Below are 19,122 nucleotides of genomic sequence, written 5' to 3' on the forward strand. Positions count from 1 at the left end.
TGCATAGGTGCAGGGGGAGGTTGCATGCATGCAGGGGGTCGTGCATGGTTTTTTTTGGGGTGCAGGGGGCGTTGCATGGGTGCAGGAGGATGTGCATGGGTGTTTGGGGTGCAGAGAACATTGCATGGGTGTAGGGGGCGTTGCATGGGTGCAGGGGGTCGTGCATGGGTTTTTGGGGTGCCGGGGGCGGTTCCTGTCCCCCCCCCACGTGCCCGCCGGGGGCCCCCCCAGAGAACTACAACTCCCAGCAACCCCCGCGCGCCGCCACTTCCGGGCAGCAGCGGGCGGGGCTCGGGCGGCCGAGAGCGGGTGAGCGCGCGCCGGGGGGCGAGGGGGGGGCACGGGGCGGGGGGGGGCACAAAGGGGGTGCGTAAAGGGGGTGCATGGGGAGTGCATGGGGGCAGGGGTCCACAGGGTCCGGGGGGGGTCCACAAGGGGCTGGGGGGGGTCCACAGGGGCTGGGGGGGGTCCACAGGGGTCGGGGGGGGGGTCCACAGGGGCTGGGGGGGTTGCATGGGGTCGAGGGGGGGATGCACGGGGTCGGGGGGGGGGCACAGAGGGGGTGAGGGGGGCACAGGGGGGTGCATGGGGCGAGGGGGAGTGCACGGGGTCGGGGGGTCCACAGGGGGTGAGGGGGGTGCATGGGGTGGGGGGAGCGTGGGGGTGTATGGGGTGAACGGGGAGTGTATGGGGTCGGGGGGGTGCATGGGGTCGGGGGGGTGCATGGGATCAGAGGGGGGACACAGGGTCGGGGGGGGTGCATGGGGCCAAGGGGGGGGTTGCATGGGGTCGGGGGGTTGCACGGGGTCAAGGGGAGACACAAGGTCAGTGGGGGGTGCACAGGGTCGGGGGGTGCATGGGGTCAAGGGGGGGGACGCAGGGTCAGGGGGGTGCATGGGGTTAGGGGGGTGCATGGGGTCAGGGGGGTGCACAGAGGAGGCACAGGGAGCGAGGGGAATTTTATGGGGTCAGGGCTACCCTGGGCAGCGGGAGGGGGACACCACAGTGTCACAGGATCAGGAGGCACAAGGGGTGGGCACCCAACCCCAATAACACCCCCGCAGCCCCCCCAGCACCCCCCCAGCACCCCACCATCACCCCACCATGGAGCGCGGCTGCGGCATGGACACGTCGGAGCCGGGCAGCGCCGCCGAGGAAGAGGAGGAGAAGGCGCTGGGGGAGCAGCGACCCCGCACCCGCTCCAACCCTGAGGGCGCCGAGGACCGGGCGCTGAGCGCCCAAACCAGCGTGGGAAACCGCAGCGAGGGCGAGGGCGAAGCCGCCAGCGCCGACGACAGCCCCCAAAGCACCGCCGCCCCCGACGGCACCGCCTGGCCCGGCCCCGCGCACCCCGCAGAGGTGCAGGTGAAGACGCCCCGGGTGAATTGCCCCGAGAAGGTGGTGAGTGAGGTGTCGGGTACCGGGGGTTTGGGGGGGTCCCGGGGGGTCCCAGTGGGGCTGGGGGTGTTCAGCATCATCCCCTTCTCGCCCCCCCCCCCAGATCATCTGCCTGGACCTGGCGGAGGAGATGGCTCTGCCCAAGCTGGAGTCGTTTAATGGGTGAGTGTCGGGGTTTGGAGAGGGGACTGGTTTGACTGGTGGTGGGGTTTTGGGGGTGGTGGCGCTGAGCGCAGTGTCCCCGTCCCGTCCTGTTCTGTTCCGTCCCGCAGGTCCAAGACCAACGCGCTGAACATCTCGCAGAAGATGATCGAGATGTTCGTGAGGACGAAGCACAAGATCGACAAGAGCCACGAGTTCGCGCTGGTGGTGGTGAACAACGACGCCACGTGGGTGAGCGGGACGGGGACGGGACGGGGACAGGGACAGGATGGGGACAGGATGGGGATGGGATGGGGATGGGGGCAGGATGGGATAAATATGGGGATGAGGATGGGATGGGATGAGGATGGGGATGGCATGGGGATGGATGGGATGGGGACAGGATGAAGATGGGGATGGGGACAGGGACGGGATGGGATGGGAACGGGGATAGGATGGGGATGGCGACAGCTCCGTGCCCCCCTCACCCCGTCTCCCCTCAGCTCTCAGGGTTCACCTCGGACCCCCGCGAGGTCTGCAGCTGCCTCTACGACCTGGAGACCGTCGTCTGCAAGTCCTTCAGTATCCGTGCCGGCAGCGAGCCCACGGGGCTGGGGGCTCGGAGCATGTGGGGTCCCCTTTGGGTGCCGTCGGGGTCCCTTTGGGTGCCATTGGGGTCCCTTGGGTTCCAGCAGGGCCCTTCCAGGCCCTTTGCCTGCAGATGGCAGCAGATCCGCGGCCTCGCTGCTGTCCCCACAGTGGCCACACCGGGGCTGTGAGGCCGGGCTCCTTCCCCTCCGGCCCCAAAATCCATTTCTTGGGATTTTTCTCCCCACCCTGGGGCATCCCCGGGCACCGGGTCTGAGCTCAGGACCCCCACCGGGGGGGGACACAATGGTCTGGGGGGCAGGGAGGGGTCTGTTTTTTGGGATCTGTCCTTACCTCGGGCTGCAGATCTCGAGGGGCTCTTCAACCTCATGTGAGTACAGCCGGGGGGGGCACACGGGGGGCTGGGGGCCCTAAAAAACATAGGGGCATCACCCTAAAAACCAAACGAGCGGGGTGCCTGCGGCGCCGCCCCCCCCGGCGGGTTTTAGGGGTGCTGGGTTTGCTCAGAGGGAGGTGGGGGAGGTCTCAGCCCCCCCGTGGTGTCCCCCCCCCATCCCGGTGCAGCCAGCAGAAGATCGAGCTGCCGGTGACGGAGAACGTGCAGACCATCCCGCCGCCCTACGTGGTGCGCACCATCCTGGTGCTCGGCCGCCCGGGCTGCCAGCCCCAGTTCTCTGCCTCGGAGCAGATGAAGGTAAGGACCCCGGGGTGCCACGGGTGGGCTCGGGGGGGTGTCCGGTGCGTCCAAAAACCGTGCCCGGACCCCCTGGGACCCCATGTGGGTGGGTTCAGGGGGTGTCCGGTGCGTCCAAGAGCCTGGGGTGCCATGGGCGAGCTCGGGGGGTGTCTGGGGTGTCCAAAAGCCGTGCCCAGACCCCCAGGGACCCCATGTGGGTGGGCTCGGGGTGTGTCTGACGTGTCCAAAAGCCGTGCCCGGACCCCCAGGGACCCTGTGGGGGTGGGCTCGGGGGGTGTCCGGTGCATCCAGGAGCTGTTCCCAGCCCCCCGGGGTGCCACGGGTGGGCTCCGATGGTGCCTGGCGTGTCCAAGAGCTGCGCCCAGACCCCTGGGGGGGTGAGCTCGGGTGGTGCCCAGCACACCCAAAAACCGTGCCCGGTCCCCCCCCCCCCCCGCCCCCAACCCGCAGAAGATGCTGCAGTGCCCCTACTTCTTCTTCGACGTGGTTTACATCCACAACGGGGCGGAGGAGAAGGAGGACGAGACGAGCTGGAAGGTGAGCGCAGGACGAGGTCGGGGAGGGATGGAGGGGGAACATTGATGGTTCGTGCTGTGTCCCCCCCCCAGCTACCCGAAGCTGTGTGTTGGGGGGTGTCCCCGTGTCCCTCCCCAGGAGCTCTACGCCTTCTTCAGCAGCCTGGACGCCAAGGGCACCAACTACAAGTACGAGGTGGCGCTGACGGGGCCGGCGGTGGAGCTGCACAACTGCATGGCCAAGCTGCTGGCGCACCCCCTGCAGCGCCCCTTCCAGACCCACGCCGCCTACAGCCTGCTGGAGGGCGACGAGCCCCCCGAGGCCGAGGCCACCGTCTGACCCCCCCCCCCGAGGTCACCGCCACCCTGTGACCCCCCCCCCGAGGTCACCGCCACCGTCTGACCCCCCCCCCGAGGTCACGGCCAGCCTCCGAGCCCCCCGCCGGTGGCCACCGCGTCCTGGAGCCGCCGCGTGCCCCCGGAGCGTCCCCGTGCGCCCCTTTTGGTCCGTGGTGGGGTTTGGGGGAAAAAAAGGTGTTTTTAGGACTGGTCGGTGTGTGGTGTGGTGTTGTTGGGGGTGTTGGGGGTGCTGAGGGGGGTGTGGGGTCTGCTCGGCCCTCGCTGCGTGGGGTGGGGGCGCCGGGAGGGGTGGGGGGCATGGGGTGGGGTGGGTTTTGGTTGTGGGGGGGGACTGGGGGTCTGGGTGGGGTTACTGGGAGGAACTGGGTGATGCTGGGGCGGGGTTACTGGGAGGAACTGGGAGACGCTGGGGCAGGGTTACTGGGAGGAACTGGGTGATGCTGGGGCAGGGTTACTGGGAGGAACTGGGTGATGCTGGGGCAGGGTTACTGGGAGGAACTGGGCGATGCTGGGGCAGGGTTACTGGGAGGAACTGGGTTATTCAGGGGCAGGGCACTGGGAGGAACTGGATGGTGTAGGGGGTCAGGGTTACTGGGCGATACTGGTGCAGGGCACTGGGTGGCACTGGACCATGCTGGGGCAGGGCACTGGGAGGAACTGGGAGCTGCAGGGGCTGGGTTACTGGGAGGCACTGGGGAGCGCAGGTGCCAGGTTACTGGGAGGAACTGGGCAATGCCGGGTCAGGGTTACTGGGAGGCACTGGGATGTGTAGGTGCCAGGTTACTGGGAGGAACTGGGCAATGCCGGGTCAGGGTTACTGGGAGGCACTGGGCGCTACGGCCCCGCCCCTTCGAGTTGTGGGCGGGGCATCCCGCGGCCGCCTCCTATTGGCCGGCGAGGCGACCAATGAGCGGCGGCGCGCGGGGGGGTTTGAATGGGCGGGGGCGCGCGCGCGCGCGGGGGGCGGCATGAATGGAGCGGGGCGGCGCGAGACGGAGGGGGGGGCGCCGAGCGCCGTAAGGGGGGGGCGGGACGCGTTTTTTGGGGGTGGGGGGGGGCTTGCACCGGAGGCCATTGCACGCCCTGCACCCGGGGCCGTTGCATTAACGGGGGGGGGGCCCGGGGGGGCTCGCTTAGGGCACCCCTCAGTGCATTGGGGGGGGGGGTGTTGCGCTGGGGGGGGCTTCTTCGCGTTGTATGGGGGGGGTCTGGTGTGGGTGGTGTTGCGGGGGGGTGCTGCGTGCACTGCTTTAAGGGTGGGGGGGTCTAGGGAAGGGGGTGTTGGGTGCCTTGGGGGGGGTTGTTGCTCTGTTGGCCCCCCCCTTCCTTGTATGGCCGCGGATCGGGGGGCTCAGCCCCACGGGGGGGCGTTGGGGCAGGTGCAGGCAGGGGCCGTGCACAGTTTGGGGTGACCCAGGGGGTGGGGGGTGACCCGGGGGGGTGCAGGCCGGTGACCCCCCCCCCCCGCTGGCCATGCCGCAGGGTGCTGGAGGCCCTGCTGCAGCTGGGGGCTGACCCCAAACTGCTCCCGCCTCGTGGGGGGGTCACCCCCAACCACTTGGCTACTGGTGGGAGGAACGGGGGGGTGACGAACTGTGGCTGGGGGGGGTCACCGGAGGCACCGAGGGGACAGCAGTGACCCCAATCTTGTGCCAGGTCCCCCCAGGAGCTCCCACCGCTGCGCATCGCCGCATCCCGGGGGTGCCACCGGCTGAAGACAGGGGGGTACCCGGAGCTCCGCGACCAGGTTAGCTGGGGGGGGGGGGCTTTGGGGACAGCACCGAGCTGCTGGCGGGGTCCCCGTCCTTGCTGGGGGTGTCACAGCAGCGGCCCCTCCCCGCAGGATGGGAAGCGAGCCGTCGACCTGGCGCTGCCGCGAGGCTGCCGGCTGCGCGCGCCGCTCCTGCGCGACCCCCTGCACGTCCAGGGCTGCCCCCCTGCAGGGGATAACCCCCCCTCGGGGTGCTGCTGCGGCTGGTTTCGGGGCGCTGCTGTTGCTGCTCCTCCTCTTGGGGGGCCGGGTGCTGAGCCCCATCCCGACCCCGAAGCCCCGTGGGGGCCCAGGCGCTCGCTGTCCTTCCTGACCGAGGATTGCTCCGACGCGGGGCCCCTGAGCAGCACCCGCCTGTCCCAGCTGGGTGAGCTGGAACCGGGGAACAGCCACGGGTCTGGGGAGCCCCCAGCGTGGCTGGGCTGTCCCCTACCCGCCTCCGTCCCCTCCTTCCCCCCGTGCCCCCCCAGAGGCTCGGCTTTCCCCCCGCAGCCCCTCGCCTCCAGCACCCTGCTGTGTGCTGGGGACGAGCCTGGGCAGGGAACCCCAAGAAGGACGGGGACGAGGGGGGGCCCCAAGCCCAGAACTGGGGCCAGGAGTCCCCCCCGGCCCCTGGGTTGCAGAGGGGCTGGGGGCAGTGACTACAGCAGCCCCGGGGAGGAGGACAGCAGCATGGCCAGCGAGTGCTTCGTCACCGCTGTGGAGACGCTGGAGCCCAGCGAGGCCGGGGGGTGCCAGGGTGAAGCAGGACCCCAGGAGCTGCCCCCCCGGAGCCCCCCAGTTGTGGGGGAGCTGCCTGCGCTGCTCCGAGGCTGCACCCTCGGGGGCTCCCCTCCTGGCACCCCAAGGACCCCTCGCAGTCCACCCAGCCTCGCTGCAGGGGGTGGCACCTTGCAGCCCCCCCAGTTCTGCCACGTCACCCCCCGCACCAAGAGGCGCCTCCAGGCATCAGCGGAGCGGCTCGGTGCCTCCTCTTCCTCTTCCTCCCTCTTTGACACCACCCTGGAGATGCCCCGGAGGCCCCCCAGGGTCAGAGCACCCAGGGGTGTCCCCAGGGACACCGCCCCCACCCTGGGGCACCGCGTCGCCCTTGGGGGTGCGGATGTGTCCAGCGGGGACGGAGAAGGCACGGCTTCCCTGGATGACACCCAGATCCTCCCCAGGACCCCCAGCCAGCCCAGCTCCCCCCTGGGGGGCAGCAGCTCCAGCCCCACGGTGCTGCTGGGTCCTGGGGACCGCGACCCCACCCGGAACTCCCCGTCAGACCCTCAGGGCTCCTCCAGCTCCATCTCCACGGTGCTGCTGGGTCCTGGGGACCGTGACCCCTTCCAGGACTCCCCATCAGACCCCCAGGGCTCCCCCCACACCACCAACCTCAGGGTGCTGGACCCGGGGAGCCCACCGGTGCCACCCTCACCCACCGTCTGCGTCCCCCATCGCGCCGTGGAGCACGAGGGACGGGTGCCCAGCGAGCGGCACAGCCCTGGTGCAGAAGCCACCAGCCCTGGGGACACCGCGGTCCCCAAGGGGCCAGCACGGGTCCCACGGGTGCTCTCCGACGAGGCGCTCCGCCGGCGGCTGCGGGTGCTGGGGGAGGACCCCGGACCCATCACGGAATTCACCCGGCGCATCTACCTGCGGCGCCTGGAGAAGCTGAGCCGCAGCCCGGAGGGTGAGTCCTGGGACCCCCCCCCCCCCCCGTCTCTCTAAACCTGATGGGGGGGTCTCGGGGTGTTCCCCAACCCCCCCGTGGCCACCCCAGGGCACAGCCCCGAGCTGGCGGCCGCGCTGCAGACCGGCCACGTCCCCGACTGCGCCCAGGATGAGCGGGTGTTGGCGCAGCAATTCGACCGCCCCGACCGGAGCCGGCACTGGCGCGAGGGGCTGCGGAAAGCCAGCTTCAACTACCTCCTCCTCGACCCCAGGTAGGGCTGGGCTGCATGCCCCCTGGGGGTTCTGGGGCTGGTGCCCCCCCCATGGAGACCCCACAAGCCTCGAGGGTTGGGGTTTGCACCCCCAGGGTCACCCAGGACCTGCCGCTGCGCTGCCACCGCCTGAGCCCAGCGGAGTGCTTCAGGACCTTCGTCAAAGCCGTCTTCTACGTGGGCAAGGGGACGCGCGCCCGGCCCTACTGCCACCTCTCCGAGGCTCTGAGCCAGTATCGGGCAGGCACGAGGAAGGTGGGACGCGCTGAGGATTGTCCCGGGGGGGGTGCTCGAGGCCACGGTGGTGGGCACGGGGTCGTGGTGACGGTGCCGCCGTCCCGCAGGGCTGCCCCAAGGTGCGGCGCATCCTGGAGATCTGGGGGAGCGGGCAGGGCGTCATCTCCGTGCACTGCTTCCAGAGCAGCGTGCCGGCCGAGGCGTACACGAGGGAGAGCTGCGTGGTGGAGGCTCTGGGTGAGTGGGGTTGTGGCCTGGGGGAAAAGGTCCCGGGATCGGCTCTGCCACCTCTCCGACCCCCCTGCGTGCAGAGCAGGGGGCTGCAGCCTGTCCTGGGGTGCACGGGGGGTTTGGGGTGCGTGGTCGGCAGCGCGGGGTTTGGGCACAAGCCCCCCATTCTTCATCTCCAGCAGGGGAAAGATGCCTGGGAGCGGGTGCTAACGGGGACCCTTTGGGGCTGCGGGTGCTAACGGGGAGGAACGAGGGTGCTGAGCCCATCCTGGGGGGGCTGAGGGTGCTGACCCCATCCCCGCAGGGCTGCAGAGCATCACCAACCAGCGGAAGGGGAACTGCTACGGCGCGGCGGCGAGCTGGCCACCCGAGAGGCGCCGGCGCCTGGGTGTGCACATGCTGCACAGGGCCATGCGCATCTTCCTGGCCGAGGGCGAGCGGCAGCTCCGGCCAGCGGACATCCAGGGTGGGCGCTGAGCACCCTGGGGAGACACCGGGGGGGCTGGGGACACCCCTCGCCTTCACCCCCTTGCGCCTCCCCAGGAGGCGAGGGCGGCGTGGCGGCGTGTTTTTATCTCGGGAGCGACGGTGAGAGTTTTTTCCTATTTATTTTTACCCGTCCCCTAAACGGTGAGGAATAAATCCCGGCAGGGCTGTGGGCGTGACGACGACTCGAAGCTCTCCCCGTGGCTTCGGGCTTCGCTTCCCCTCGCTGCCCCGCTCCCAAACCCTGTCCCCCCTGTGACCGAGTCGGACGCGGCTGAGAATATAACACGGCTTTACTGTATGAAATGGCACGAACACGGCGCAGGGCTCAGCGGCGGGGGGCAGCGGGGGGCGTTTTGCCTTTGCCTTAGCGCAAGCGATGGCGGTACGAGCGGCACAGACTCCGTGGCGACAGAGGGTGTAGGGCCGTGGCGCTGACGGTGGCCTCTGGCCCGTTTTGGGGGGGTGCAGTACGGGGGGGGCAGAGCCGTGATTCGGGGTAGGGGTGCGGAAACGCGTCCGCACCTGGGTTTAGGGCGTTAAAATTCTCATTATGAGACAGGAGGCTGCAGTGGTGGGCGCGGGCGGGCGGTGGCGGAGGGGACGGAGCGTGGCTCGTGCGGTGGCACTCGTCACACGCGGTCCCTGCCGCGCCGGCGCCAGCTCCCAAGGGCCCTTCCTCTTCCCCATCGCTTGGTTTTGGGGTGCCAGCTCTGATTATAGGGCAGCCCCGCACGGCCGGGAGCCCCCGGAGCTGACCTGGGGTGGTGAGGATGAAGAGGGGCTCTTGCACCCACCCAGAGGGCAAGGTTCCCACGGGACGAACAGGCCTGGCTGTTTCTTTGGTTTAGATGGGGGGGGAGAAAAAGAGGAGAAAACAACGAGGGGAGCGGCTCTGCTCTTTGGGGTAACGGGGAGGCTGCGGCCATCCCCAGCGCGTGGGCTTGGGGCCGGGGAGCAGCCGTGCCGAGCACAGCCCCAGCTCGCTCGGGGGTCCCACGGAGCCCCCCAGCCTTGCCGGGAGCACGGAGACCCCACAACGATGCCCGGCACATCCCATATACCTTCATGGTCCTGCCCGGATCCTGGCTATGGGGCACAAGTGGTGGAGGAGAGGAGCGGCCCCGGGATCCGTGGGGTTGTGCACGGAGCCGGTGCTGGTAACGAGCGCTCGGCCCCGGTTTGCATCGCCCGCCCCGCGTTGCTCGGGGTTTGCTGCGGGTGCCGGGGAGGGCGGGTGGGTGGCACGGCGCGGTGGTGGTGGCGGCTCCGAGCACCTCGAGGAGCCCCGGCGGTGGCGGCGGCGGCAGCAGCAGGGGGGGAGCTGTGCAGAAGCCAGCGCTGCGGTATCCTAAAGCGGCGGTGGTTTGGGGACACAACTGCACGAACGGTGGCACTGGGGGGGAGAGCTCAGCCTCGTCGCCACCCCCGCCACCGAGGGTTAGAGAGGCAAATCCCACTTTTGGCTTCCCCTTCGAGCAATCCCACGTCGGCTCCTCCAGCCCTGGCGAGGAAAAGGCCGGGGGGGGGGCACCGCGCTCTCCCCGCAGGGACCCCGTCTGCCTTCGTCCCGCACTGCTGCAGGTGGGAGCAGCCCCCCCGCAGCATCCTCTCTCTCTCTCTCTCTATCTCTGCCCCCCCCCGGGGGGGTCGCTGCGTGAGGAAAAGAACACTACAACGAAACAGGATGAAGACGCTCCAGCGGCTGCCATGCCGTCCCCGAGGGGAACGGCGACCGGGTCTGCCGTGGTCCCGCTGCCGGCCCCGCGCACCCGTGCCCGGGGGGAGCCCCCCGCGCTCCGCCGCCGCCAGCCTGCGACCCGGGGAAGAAAATCAGCTCCGCTCCCGGCGGGGGCAGGCTGCACCCTGCCCCTCTGCGCTCGTAAAGCCCTCTGCGCTCCGAAACGTCTCTCCCATCGGAGCAGCCCGGTCACCGCGTCCCCGCCACCTTATTTTTTCTCTCCTTGCCCGTCCCCGGCTGGCGTCTCGGGCTCCCACAGGACGAACTCGTGGAGCAGGGTGTTGACCGTCTCCGGGCACTCCATCATCACCATGTGGCTGCCCTCGTCGATCACCTTCAGGAAGGCGATCAGCAGGATCTGGAGGGACACGGGGACGGGCGTCAGCGCCGGGACAAGCCCCCGACCCTCACCTCCCTCAGCTCCACTCCATCCCGTACCTCGGCCATGCGCTGGTCCTCCTCCACCGGCACGAACTTGTCGTGCATGCCGTGCACCAGCAGCACGGGCACGGCCAGCTCCGCGTGGTAAACCTCGTCGCCCTCGGGCCAGTACTGCCCGCTCATCATGGCGCGCAGCACGAAGGAGGACACGTTGAAGGCGTTGCCTTCCTTCAGCAGCTGCTTCTCTTTGGCACCCTGGCGAGCGAAGCCAGCCCTAGGGGACAGAGCCAGCACGGGCAGGGGGGTCAGCATGGCACAGTGCCGCTATCACACGGGTTGGGGACACGCTGGTGTCCCTGCCCGTGCTGGGGGTCCCCAAACTGGGAGCCTGCACAGGGCTGGGCTGGTTGGGGACAGCGGTGGCGCGGGGCTGGGGACTCACTTGAGGAAGCTCCAGGCCAGGCACGGGGACAGGCAGTGCAGCACGCAGGTGGGCATGTTGAAGATGGAGCAGAGGCTGGGCTCCAGCGCCGTCGGGCCCCCTCCGTTGATCATGATCACTTTATGGACCAGGTCTGGGTACTCGTGGGCTAGGAAGGTGCAGAAGGAGACCCTGCGGGGAGACACAGCGCCGTGCACCGAGCTCATTCCTGCACGAAGCAGCCACCGGCACAGCGGGGACGTCGCCAGCGCCCTGAGATCAGCTCAGCCATGCCGGAGGCTGCGTCCCACTCGTTCCTCCCATCTAATCCTGCCCAGCTCCACTCCCTCTCCTCCCAGGCCTGCTCTGGAGTGCTTAGTCCCCTTCTAATTGACTTTCTCGGGCTTACTCTATTTATAGACTGAGTGCCACTGGCTTCCTTGCTGGCCCACGCGCTCGGGAGGGCGGGCGCAGGGATTAGCCGGACCCAGAAACATGCACCGAGAGGATGGAGGAGGTCAGAGCTGAGGATAAACCTAGGGCTGGAAACCCTGCACCCCTGCTCTGCTCCTCGGCCCCGGCGGGGCAGGATTCGTGCAGCATTCGCTGGCATTTTGTCCGGCATTCCTCCAGCGTTTGCTGCCAAGGCAAGCAGGATGAAGGCATCTACGTGTCCCCGTGTCCCTTACCCGTAGGAGTGCCCTATGAGGATGTTCCTCTTCTTGGCGTAGCGCTTGAAGACGGCCCTCATGTCCTCGGCCAGCGCGTAGAAGGTGTAGGCGGCGGCGATTTGGGGAGCCGAGCTGCAGCCGTGGCCGGCCAGGTCGGGAGCCACCACCTCGTAGCCCAGCTTGGTGAAGAAGTCCAGCTGCTCCTTCCAGATGTCCAGCGAGCCGCCCACGCCGTGGATGAAGAAGAGGACGACGTCGCTGTGCGTGCCTTTGCAGCTCGTGATCTGCTTCTTGCAGTCGATGTTGATGACTTTCTTCGGCTTGCGCTTCCGACGCTTGGCGGGGGCCGCGTCGCGGGCGCCAGCTCCCGGCGTTCCGGCTCCCGGCGTGCCAGCTCCCGGCGTGCCGGCGGGGGCTTGGTTTGCCAGCTCGGAGAGCTCCAGCTCCACGGTGCTGTTGGGCTCCGCCGAGCCGTTGTGGCAGTGCAGGATCTCGGAGCGGACGGCGTCCCCCAGGTTCTCGATCACCAGCTGCCCGTTGCGGTACAGGGTGATTTTGCGCTTGCAGTGCACCGTGCCCCGCTCCGCGCCCCCAGCCTGCGGTTCCTCGGGCTGCTCGGCGGCCGGGCGGCTCGGCGTGCTGTGCCGGACCCGCAGGATCCTCCCCGGCTTCACCTCCATGAAGCTGTAGCCGTTGCCGGCCTCAACGCTGTCCAGCGGCCCCACGGCGTTGGTCGTTTTGCCCATCAGGCAGCAGAGGAGCCCATCGGTGATGCTGTTCAGCATTATGCTCCCTGCACGGGGCGAGAGGGGAAGGAGAAGGGTGTTAGTCCGAGCGGGGAGAGCCAGGGCAGCGTGAGCGAGGGCAGAGCACGCTCCTGGGGGCTGAATTTGGTGCTTCCCCAAACGCACGACCCCGCTGAGCCACCTCGGTTTTGCTTCTGGTCGGAGGTGGAACCCCCGCGCCCTCGTCCAGCTTTGTCTGGAGCCACGTCCCCATCACCAGCCTGGCGTGGTGCTGTGGCTGCAAAGCGCCGCGGTCCCCAGGTGATGGGCCCCTAAGGATGGCTCTGCCCTGGCCAAGGGAGGAACACCCAAGGAAAAGCCCGTCTGAACCGAAAAAGCTATTTCTGGCACCAAATATGGGGCTGGGGGGAGAGGTTCGGCGATGGGGATGCATTATTTATCCTGATGAAATATATATGTGCGCGTAGCTGCGCTCCAAACCACCGATGCGATTAGCAAATTGCAGTGGAGCGGGGCTGGAGGTTTTAATTAGAGTCACTCCGCAAATTGAGGCTGAGCGCAAGAACCGGAGGGAGAGGCAGTTACCCAGCCCGGAGCGGGGGGGAGCCCCCTCCCCATATTTCCAGCCCCACAGCAGGGTTGGGAGAGGCTGGGGGAGCTCGGCACCATCCTCCCTGGCCCCGAGGCAAGCCCAGTGTTTGATGCTTGCTCTTCCTGGGGTGCTCGGGATGTTTTTGAGCTTGGGGGGGGGCTTTTGGAGAGGGCTGGGGGTGATGGGACCACCGGGGTGGGTGCAGCAGGGGCTGGGGGCACCGAGCTGGGGCTGGCACCGAGGGCGCATGGCCCGGGCTGGGGCTGTTCCTGCCGCCCCTCTCCACCAGGCTGATGCACATTTATTATTGACGAAGCCAAACACGGTGAATTATTGATGCCGAAGGGCTGCTGAGCAAAGCGAGCCGCGGCGGGGGCTGGGGGGACACGGGCGGCCCCCCCCTTCAGCTGCAAGTTACTGAGCGTGGCCCCCCGTGGAAGGGAAGGAGGAGTGCGTTCCCAGCGGGGAATTAAACATCACCATCCGGGTTGTGCTGGGGAGCAGCCCCTGAACTCCCCGAGCAAGCCCCCGAAATGCAGCCGGCAGCCTCGGAGCCACGCTGCTGGCAGGGCACGAGCGAAACAACCCAGGGAACGGAGGCAGGCAGGGCTCAGGGCTCTGATAATTCGCAGCTTTGATAATTCGGTGCGTTTGGGGGCGAAGAGGGCGATGCTGCACCCTGCTCGGAGCCCCCCAGCACCCCCAGCCTGGCCCCCACCGGCACAGACCCAAGGCACCCGCACCTGCTCCGTCGCCAGCCCCGCGCACGGCTGGTGGGTTCCCCCTGGAAGAAAGCAGCCCGGCTCCTGCTGGGGAACAGCTCCCTTGGCAGAGGCGGAGGGATTTGTGCCAGCTCCCTTTTTCCTCTCGGGACAGAGGCCAGCGTTTGGTGCTCGCCCCAGCTCTGCCAGGGACTTCCCTGCTTCGTGCCGCTCGCGGCGGGGAGGAGCGAGCACGAGGTGCCACGGTTTTTGCCCCCGTGGGGGAGAGAGCTGCAGCGTTAGGAAAGCTGCTCCGGCTCGCAGTGGGGACGTGGGGCATGGGGCTGGGCTGAGGCCGCGCCGTGTCCGTCCCAGAGCTTTGAGGTTTTGTCCCCAGGCTCGTGTCGGCGATCCCTGCGGACACAGGCGCGTCCGTGCAGGATGCAGCTCAGGTCCTGCGGCACCAGGAGCTCTGCAGCACCAAAGCGACCTCCCCGGGAGCCCACGGAGCCTCTCCTTGCTCATCCGGAGCTCATCCTGTGGGATGGAGCAGGAGCAGGAGCTCTCGGTGCGTTGGGAAGGTGCAGCTGAGCACGTCCTGGGCAAGGGGCCGGTGCGTTTTGTTGAGCCGAGCTTCCAAACCGGCGAGGAGCCCGCGGAGCTGGGCACCAGGCTGGCTGGAGCTGCTGGCTGGAAGATCCCCAGCTGCTTCTGTGCTGGGATGGAGAACGCCTCCGCTCTCACCGTGCTTTTAAGAGAGGCAGGGCAGGTGGAAACCGGGGAGGAGAACAGCCAGACCCGAGCACTGCAGTCCCCACGAGGCCCACGAGCTCTGCCCCGGCTGGCCAAGGGCTGTGCAGCTCCCTGGTTCTCCCACGTCCCTGTGGATTTGCTGCGGCTGCCCCGGTGCTGCCAGCAGGGGAATCGAGGCAGGGGAAGGCAGGAGGTGGTCGCAGCCCAGGGATGATCCTGACAGTGCTCATTTGGACATCCCGGCGTGGCTTCTCCCTCCGATTTCTTTCCACACAGCTTGGACTCACAGCGCGCCTCCATTTCACAAGGCATTAATGATCTCTGCGTGGATTATAAACAGGACTTCTGGCCAAACCGACCCGACATTGATTAACTTCCCAGGATTAACTCAATTAGTCCACCCTGTTCATTTCCAGAATTGATTTGCTGGAAGGCTCTCGCGCTCGGGAGCTCTGCAGGCAGATCCAGGAGCCCAGCTCTGCCCCGATCCTGGGGCTGGGGGTCTGCTTTTGGGCACGAACGTGGCTCCCTCTGCAAGGAGGGGGCTGCCCAGACCCAAGATACCCACGTTTGGCTCTGCCCACCCTGGAACTCACGGTCCAAGACGTGGCAGCCCTTCTAACAGGCTCCAAATCCCGGCCAAACCGTTCAATGGCTGAGCTGGAAACGGAGGGGGCAGGAGGTTAAGCGGAGCACCCCGATCTCAGACTCCATCCCCGGGGCTGGAGGCTCGGCGTGCCCGTCTCCCACCTCCCACCCGCCGCCTCCCAGCGTCTGCCGCGGGCAGAAACGCCGAGGGACGTTCCCTCCGCCAGATGCAAGGGCTGAGAACGGAACCAGACGGATGGGAAGAACTTTGCGAAGCCGCTGGTAACCATGGCAATGAGCTGCTTTTTTTCTCCCCCCCCTTCCCCCTCCATCCCGGCTACCTTCCACCACCGCCCCCAGCAGAGATTTCGGCACCAGTTACATAAGGCCAGGCACAACAATGAGTCAGGCGCGGCGCGAGCACGGCGCCAGCCCGCCAGGCTGCGGGTTTGGGGAAGCGAAGAGCATCGCCACGAGCCGGTACCCGCGTCCGGATCCCTCCCCAAAATCACCGCTTCCCTCAGGAAAACGCTCCCAGCTCCGAAGCTGACAGCTCAAGGGATGCTGAGGATTGATTTGGGGAGGCCGACCGAGCTCCCAGGTCCGGACCTCGTCCCGCCGGGCACCGATGCCACCGCCGGGTCCTCCGGCTTCATCCTCCCTGCCTCCTCCCTGCTGCCACCACGAGCAACCCAGCTGGGAAAAACAACTTACTGACCTACTTTGGGCTGCAGCGCCTCTGATTTTACACAACTTGACGGCACCATGTCACAGCTGGAGAAAAATGGGACAAGAGCCGACGTGGCGGGGTGGAGGGCAGAAAGCCCGGCGCGGTAACGTGACAGGCAGCCACGCGGGGCTGATACGCTGCCGTAGAGCCCGTGGGGCTGATATAAAGCCTGTGGGGCTGACATGCAGCCTGTGGAGTTGATATATAGCCTGTGGGGCTGATATAAAGCCTGTGGGGCTGACATGCAGCCTGTGGGGCTGATATAAAGCCCGTGGGGCTGATATAAAGCCCGTGGGGCAGTGCTCACACCATCTCTTCCCCCAAGGCATGGCAGCACTGCGGGCACGGTCACGCAGTGCCCCTCGGCTGTGCCAGGATGGGATGGAAATGACAAAAACCTCCTCCTCCTGTCCTCTCCCTGCTGGGGAACCTTGAAATTATGGGCAGGGGAAAGGAAAGGATGGTGCGTTTCCCCGTTACGGCCCCATAAGCAGCACCGAGCCCGGCCCTGCCAGAAGTCCTGGTAAATATTTGGCCCCAATTAGCGAGCCCAAAGCATCGTTTACTGCAGGAGCTGATGGCTGCAAACAGCTTCTGCTCCCCCCGTGCCAGAAATACCCCCACAGCCCCACTGCTCAGCACCTCCGTCCCTTCCCTGCACGCAGCCGTGGACCCCCCGCAGGGAGTAGCAGGGATTTCATATCTGCTAATTCCTCGCAAATCCTCAAGAGGAGAGATGCCAGGGACATGGAGAGGAGTGTGAGATGTGCTGCAGCCAGAATCCGACCTGCCATAATAATTTGTTCAGCTCTAATCCCTTCCCTCCGGGGCTCGCGAGTATTAATGATGACACACGACACTCCTGAGGAATGGGCAAATGTCATTATGCTCTTTCCAGCCTCTCCCATTCATTCACTCAGTGCAAAGTGGGGAAGCCATGGCATCGAGAAACACGTAAAGACAACAGCTGTTTAAGCACTCGTCACAGATAGGCGCAAGAAAATGTTTATGCCGCTCGGCCTCGGTCCTGCGAAGTAAACTTCCCTCTGGGGGAATGTGAAACGGCCACGCTAGCTGGTGGCAAGCACCTGGATTTATTCTGGTACACCCAGCCTCCTCGTCCTGATACAATTACAGCAGCTTTATCAGGACACTCAGGAGTAAGCAGTCAGGAAGGTTTCGTCGGCTGCATGAACAGAAAACCACCGAGACAGCCCCAAAATCCTCAGCGTACTCAGGGATGCAACCAAAACCTGCGCTTTCCCTGGGTGCAGGGTCCCCAGGCGCAGGCAGGGCTCTGCCGAGGGCCCTGCAGGACACAAATTGCATTGAGTGGAGAAACAGCATCGCAGGGAGAGCAGACCGCCCGTAGCACACACGGCAGCCTGGAGCCAGGGCTGGCTGCCTGCCACACGTCTCTCTTTAGGAAGGAAGAAGACCTTGAGAAACAAAAGATTATGCAATGCACAGCGGAGTAACCTGCGCCTGACCTCCAGGGCTGACATGCTGCTTCACCCCACCGCTTTCCCAAACCCTCCTGGATTTCCAGGGGGATGCCTGAGCCGGCACACGCTCGCCTGTGGTCCCACCGCATAGCCGCAGGAAAGCCAGCCCGATTCCTCCGGCAGCAAATGTCCTACAGGCTCCAGGAGCAGCCTGGAAGAAACCATTGCGAGGAGGAAGGAAGATGAAAACCCTGCCCCCTCCGCCGGGCAGCGATGCATGCAGGTGCCCCCTCGCTCTCCAACCAAAAAACCCAAGCAGATTTGACACGCACATAGCAACAGCAGGTCTTCTTCCTCCGGAGCCAGCAATAATTTACTGCAATTGCATCACAACGGCAGCCGTTCCTAAGTTTTATGGCCGGGCAGCTTTTTAACCCCGCGCTCATGCTCATGGAACGGGGCTATTTAAGTGCAAACAACGCCGAGCTGCTCCCCAGCTGCTGCTTCCCCCCCGCAATCCCATTTAAACGCCTCGCAAATCCCTTTCGGCCGCCAGCTTCGAGGCATTTTTTGCTCCTTTGGCCATTTTTTTGCTCCCCGTGCCGAGCACCTTCCTCCCCTCTGCTGCAGCGCATGCCCTACATCGCGGGCTTGGGCTCCAGGTCCCCTGCACAAAGAGAGACGGATCGCTCTGCTCACCTCATTTAGTGACAAGGATTGTCAGGAGTCGAGGCTGCAAACGAAAGGCTTATTCCTGCAGGAGGCAAAGGGGGGAGAGGGAGAGATGCCCGAGGCAGCGGGAGCAGGACGCGAGCGCTGGCAGCCTGCTCAGCTTTTCGGCTCCTCTGATCACATTTTTTCGCCGGTGTGGGGGGAAGGATGGAGCAGTGCCTTCAGCTCAGCTCATCCGCTTTAGACTGGAATCTCTCCTTCCATCCTCTCCCCATGAGCCCCGGCGGAGAGAGGAGCCTCATACCCGAGCTCTGGGGTTTGGGGGTGCTATTTGTCCTTGTAGTCTCTAGCCATAGAAAGCCCCTTAAATCCCTCCTAAGGAGGAGGGCTTTCGGCATGACAGACACGGGGACTTGCCAGTCAAAGCCGAACCAAGCGCCCGCCCATGGAGGCCTGCCAGGAGCAGGGGGGGGCAGGAGGATGGGTGTTGGGTTTTGCCCCCTCCAAGGATTTGGGTTATCGAGCTCCCCGCCCGGTGCTGGCCTTGGCATCCCAACCCAAATGGGGAGTTCTCCCATCTCCCAGTGTGGCCGCCCCACAGCAAGCGGGGTTTGAGCAGAGCGGTGCCTGTGAAATGTGTTGTGAGCAGGACTCATCGTTAATCCCTGCTCTTGTCAGGGAGGAGAAATCTTTTACCGTTTTCTCGCTGTTTTGGTATCTGTGGCTTCCCAGACGCCACGAGTGTGTCAGAGCTCAGCACCTGTGAGTGTGCACAGAAAGCACGAGCTCGCAGCACGCAGGAGCTGTGACACGACAGATAGAAAATCATGAATGTATCTCTTTTTTTTTTTTTTTTTTTTCACATCCATGTTTTAGGGAGGGCTGGATTCACATCTCCTGAACACGTGATGCTGTCGGTGTGGACTTCTGGAGGGAACACAACAAAACAGTCAAAAAAAAACAAAAAACAAAAAACAAAAAACAGAAAAAAGCCAGAGCTGGTGCCTGTTCTTGGTGATACAGCCAAGCTTGCCTCCAGCAAAACAATTTTTAATGATCAGAGCAGACAGCAAGGGTGGCAGAGATCTGCCCCGACGATCGGTGACTCACCACCCAGCCCCGTAAAAGGCTGCAAACCACATTTTTCAGCCCAGCAGCGGGAGCAGGATGAACCCTCATCATCCTCACTGTGCACGATGCTGCTCTGTCCTGAAAAGGGTATGTGTGTTACAGGAGGAAGGCGGCCGGAGCCGGGTGCTGGTGGGCCAGGCTGATGTCGTGCAGATTTGGGGGTAAATCGGTGAATGGGGA

At 65.9% G+C, this 19,122-nt stretch overlaps 3 protein-coding genes across 3 annotated transcripts; 2 read left to right on the forward strand and 1 right to left on the reverse strand.

The window, feature by feature from the left end:
• Window positions 1–285: 285 nt before the first annotated feature.
• BABAM1 (BRISC and BRCA1 A complex member 1) lies at window positions 286–3,744 on the forward strand. The gene is made up of 9 exons (XM_032203667.1): window positions 286–309; window positions 1,065–1,401; window positions 1,502–1,560; window positions 1,671–1,791; window positions 2,043–2,121; window positions 2,494–2,518; window positions 2,713–2,842; window positions 3,296–3,382; window positions 3,500–3,744. The coding sequence occupies exons 2-9, from the start codon at window positions 1,105–1,107 to the stop codon at window positions 3,698–3,700; spliced, it is 999 nt and encodes a 332-aa protein (XP_032059558.1). The 5' UTR covers window positions 286–309; window positions 1,065–1,104; the 3' UTR covers window positions 3,701–3,744.
• A 2,419-nt stretch (window positions 3,745–6,163) lies between these two features.
• On the forward strand, window positions 6,164–8,361 carry ANKLE1 (ankyrin repeat and LEM domain containing 1). Its single transcript, XM_032203913.1, has 6 exons — window positions 6,164–6,230; window positions 6,756–7,163; window positions 7,254–7,416; window positions 7,512–7,680; window positions 7,761–7,890; window positions 8,189–8,361. Exons 1-6 carry the CDS (start codon window positions 6,164–6,166, stop codon window positions 8,359–8,361), a joined length of 1,110 nt encoding a protein of 369 aa, XP_032059804.1.
• A 284-nt stretch (window positions 8,362–8,645) lies between these two features.
• On the reverse strand, window positions 8,646–18,169 carry ABHD8 (abhydrolase domain containing 8). Its single transcript, XM_032203808.1, has 5 exons — window positions 17,839–18,169; window positions 11,603–12,377; window positions 10,935–11,105; window positions 10,550–10,766; window positions 8,646–10,469 (listed from the first exon to the last, which is right to left on the reverse strand). Exons 2-5 carry the CDS (start codon window positions 12,367–12,369, stop codon window positions 10,320–10,322), a joined length of 1,305 nt encoding a protein of 434 aa, XP_032059699.1. The 5' UTR covers window positions 12,370–12,377; window positions 17,839–18,169; the 3' UTR covers window positions 8,646–10,319.
• Between the last annotated feature and the right edge of the window lie 953 nt (window positions 18,170–19,122).

This window comes from Aythya fuligula, chromosome 26 (assembly GCF_009819795.1).
Source record: "Aythya fuligula isolate bAytFul2 chromosome 26, bAytFul2.pri, whole genome shotgun sequence".
NCBI classification, from domain to species: Eukaryota; Metazoa; Chordata; class Aves; order Anseriformes; family Anatidae; genus Aythya; species Aythya fuligula.